This window comes from Aegilops tauschii, chromosome 2 (assembly GCF_002575655.3).
Source record: "Aegilops tauschii subsp. strangulata cultivar AL8/78 chromosome 2, Aet v6.0, whole genome shotgun sequence".
In the NCBI taxonomy this organism is placed as follows: domain Eukaryota; kingdom Viridiplantae; phylum Streptophyta; class Magnoliopsida; order Poales; family Poaceae; genus Aegilops; species Aegilops tauschii.
The window spans coordinates 451883128-451886684 of record NC_053036.3 but is presented as its reverse complement, the minus strand read 5'-3'; the positions used below and the strand labels follow the sequence as shown (position 1 = coordinate 451886684).

The following is a 3557-nucleotide window of genomic DNA, read 5'->3' as shown; positions in this document are numbered from 1 at the left end:
TTATGCTATGTTATTCGCGGCGTGTAGAGCTGTACTAGTTCTTGCTTTCCCGCAGGGCCGTCTGCACGCCAATATTCTTCATATTCTAGCCGCCGTCGCCTGCCCAAGCGCACCACACACACCAGGCATATAACTCGCTCTCGAGAATGTGGTGATTGCGACGGGTCGGCCGAACCTTCCTTCCCGATACACGGCAGCGCCTCAGCTGCCCGTCCAGCACACGATCTGCCCTCGAAATGGTCGTTTCGACGCTGGCGTGCGCGCTCCCGAGTGCGCATGATGAGCCCGTTCGCCAGCTCTCGCCAGCAAGGCACGCCGGGAGCGCGCGCGGCCGGCGGGCGGGCACCATCGGGTTCTCAACGTCTGGTCCTTAATTGGGCTGCTCGTAGTACGTCTGCAGTGCCCAACGGCAGGCAGGGTTCGTATCTTCCCGATTGTTCATACTTGATGCCGATCACACGTACGCGCATTTACCTCCATCCACTGCACCGATCCGATTAAATGCCTGGCCGAGGAGGCTCTGGCTCCCTCGCCGTCACGCGGGGCCCTGCGCGGGCGTTAGCAGTTGCGTCGGTTGCTCTTGCTCGGCCGTTCGTTCGGTACCTACCACAGCACTTTCACTTTGCCGGCGGCCGGGCCAGAGCGAAATGGCACGCAGCAAAAGCAAGATGCAGAATCAGAAGCTGAAACACGCACAGCAAAGGACACAATCCACCGAACGTACCAGTAAAAACATCGCACTGGATGGCTGCTCAAATTTGTTCATGCGTGACATGATATCGACAACAACACAAGTGAGAGAGAACAAAGGAAAAACGACGAGGGGTGAGTGAGTGAGTGAGTGAACGGGAAGCAAGCAGGGGAAGGAAGCTTCACGCCACGCCAGTGCTACGCTACCGACGACCGGGGCTCCGCCCGCTTCCGCTCCCGCTGTTGCGTCTCCGCCACCGCCTCGTCCTCGCCCTCCGACTCCGACTCCGCCAGCACCATCCGGCGGAGCGGGCTGGGGCCCAGGCGCCGGCGCTTGGCCGCCGTGGCGTGCCGCCGCCGGATCACCTCCATCTGGTTGCGCCGCCGCGTGGCGCCCTCGTCCACCACGAACCGCCGCATCAGGTGGTCGTCCGTCAGCGACTTGCCGCGGAACACCGGCCGCCGCGCGGCCTCCCCGCCGCCCGACGCCCCGCGGTGCGGCTCGGCGCCCGGCGGCGGGGCCACCAGCGGGTTGGCGTTCGCGTTCGCGCCGCACCCGGACGCCGACGACGACGACGCGCGCGGGTAGCTGTAGCTGCGGCGCGGCGCCACGTCGCCCGGCTGGAAGTAGAGCGACGGCTCGTTGTAGGAGGAGATGGGCGCGCAGAGGCAGACGCGCGTGAAGGACGCCGCCACGTTCAGCGACGACGACTTGCGCAGCCTCCCCGGGCCGGCCGGGGCCGCCGCAGCCTTGCCGGTGGCCGACACCCCCGCCGCCGCGGCCGCCTTGGTCGTCGTCGGCGCCCCCGCCGGCTGCTTCCAGATGAGGAGCAGCAGCTCCACCGCGCGCTGGTACCACGGCGACTTCTTGGACAGGCCCCTCGCTCTGGCCGCGCCGCCGCCGTCTTTCGATCTGCATGCAAGCCATCACTCACGTCAGCCGACACGAACCTCCAGAATTATCACAACAACAAAACATGAGCGCGCGCGCGGGGACATGGGAGATGGGACATGAGAGGGTGCGTGTACCTTGGTTGGTGTGTGTTCTTGGCCATGTTTTGCACCAAGAGGTGGTGGAGGAACATCTGGGCCGGCGCGCGCGGGGAGAAGGCGGTGAGGAGTTGAACTGAGGTCACATCAGGCTGTCACATTCCCTACTGGCATGCGATGCGAGTGAGAGGATCCATGGTCATGCACCGGGGCTGGAGTTAGTTAAGTTAAGGCCTGGAGACGAGGGGCAGTTTGGTCTTGTTGCTCTGGGTTGCACTTGGAGCAGTACACCGCAGGAGCATGTCAAAGTTCTCTGGAGGGAATAAGGCTTTTTTTCTGGGGACCATTTCCAAAACTTAACTACGGAACGGGGAGACCCAGCTGATCAAGCAGTATATGTACTCTGGGGCCTGGGCCTGTGGTGGGGAACGGAAGTGAATTGCTACTGAAGATTTGATGATGGTGCTATGTAACGTCACGCTGAAAAGTGTGTGTGCAGTGCAGAACATACATACGATTGATGTACCCTGTCCACCAAGTCGGCAGGAGCCGTCAATTTTTAACTTCAGGTCCAATGGCTGGTAGGTGTATTACTTAAGTTCAGTTTTGACAGTGTCCTGGACATCATGCCTGAGGGTGCCTGATACGTTGATGCCTATTTTTTAAGGCGAGGGGCTATTTTTAAGGTGCCTTTTACTTCTACAAATTAGGAAACAGATTATGGTGCCCTTAAACCTCGAAGGCGAATTAAGGAAACACATAACTATATTAAGATTAATGTTAAATATTTCGTCCAGATTTGGTTTCATGACAACTTCACAAAGCAACAAGACACACTGATTCTTTTTGGGCACCACTAGGCGCCGGTCGAAACCCACCCACCTAGGTCGGTCGCATCAACTCATACAGGGAGAGGAGAGCCGCAACGAGCACCATCGCCCCCTTGCCCGGCCAGAACCCGTGATACGCCCTGACCACGAAGCACCACCATCTCACTGCCAGTCGTCGACCCTTGCATAACCACATCCCGCGCTTGAGAACAACGCTCCCTGGAGCTTGCAACACCCATCCGCGCCGGTTCCAGCATGGCGCCGCCGTTGTAGCACGCTTCCTGGTGGTTGTCGTTGCAGCACCTAGTTGCCACCACCGTAGCACGCTCGTCACAACACCACCATGCCGCCATTGCAGCTCCCTGAGTCACCGCTCCCATCATCATCAGCTTTTTCCATCGCAGGACAAAGCTTTTTCCGTCGCCGGGCGAAGCTTTTTCCATTGCCGGTTGCAACTTCGCGGTTGTGCGGTGGCCGTCCAGCTTCCTTTGTCTCCCGGTGTCGTCTATCTGGTTGAAGATTTTGGTGTCGCCCGTTGAAGTTTTCTCGGTCCCCGGCTGCAGCTTTTGCGACACTCCTTGCCGTTGGTTCGAGCATCTTGTGCCATCGGTTGCAGCATGCCTAGCTGCGAGTTGAATCCATCTCGGGCACCGCTGTCCCCCCCCAACCCCCCCTCACCGCCCGTCCCCATGACGCCACTCCCGCCGGCAACAAAAAAGACGATCGGCCCCAGCACAATGCCCCACCGGTTGTAGCATCCGTGCAACATGGGTGTCGCCACCGCGTCTCACACATTGCATCACCATTCCTTGATAGTTCCAGTATGTTGTTGCCACGATAGCAGCACACGATCCCCCCCCCCCCGGCGTGGGTGTTGCCATTGCAGCTCCGCTTGTGGCTGGGAAAAAATGGGAGAGGGACGGGTAGGTACGGCCATGGTGGGGGAAAAGGAGAGAGGTTTGTCCTTGTCATAGCGAGCCGTGGTTGTTGCTACTTGGAGCAGTCCGAGGTCGTCCCTTGCCGTGCGAGCGTGACAGTGTCTCGCAA

At 59.9% G+C, this 3557-nt stretch overlaps 1 protein-coding gene across 1 annotated transcript; it reads right to left on the bottom strand.

Moving 5' to 3' along the window:
• Positions 1-721: 721 nt before the first annotated feature.
• Positions 722-2222, bottom strand: LOC109744527 (uncharacterized). The gene is made up of 2 exons (XM_020303661.3): positions 1720-2222; positions 722-1603 (listed from the first exon to the last, which is right to left on the bottom strand). Exons 1-2 carry the CDS (start codon positions 1773-1775, stop codon positions 889-891), a joined length of 771 nt encoding a protein of 256 aa, XP_020159250.1. The 5' UTR covers positions 1776-2222; the 3' UTR covers positions 722-888.
• Positions 2223-3557: the final 1335 nt, after the last annotated feature.

What these genes read in the sequence shown, in the direction of transcription:
- LOC109744527 (XM_020303661.3), bottom strand. Translation starts at nt 1,775, where the DNA reads ATGTTCCTCCACCACCTCTTGGTGCAAAACATGGCCAAGAACACACAC. An exon ending in AAGAACACACACCAACCAAG is followed by an intron (nt 1,604 to 1,719) that starts GTACACGCACCC and finishes GCTTGCATGCAG; the next exon opens with ATCGAAAGACGGCGGCGGCG.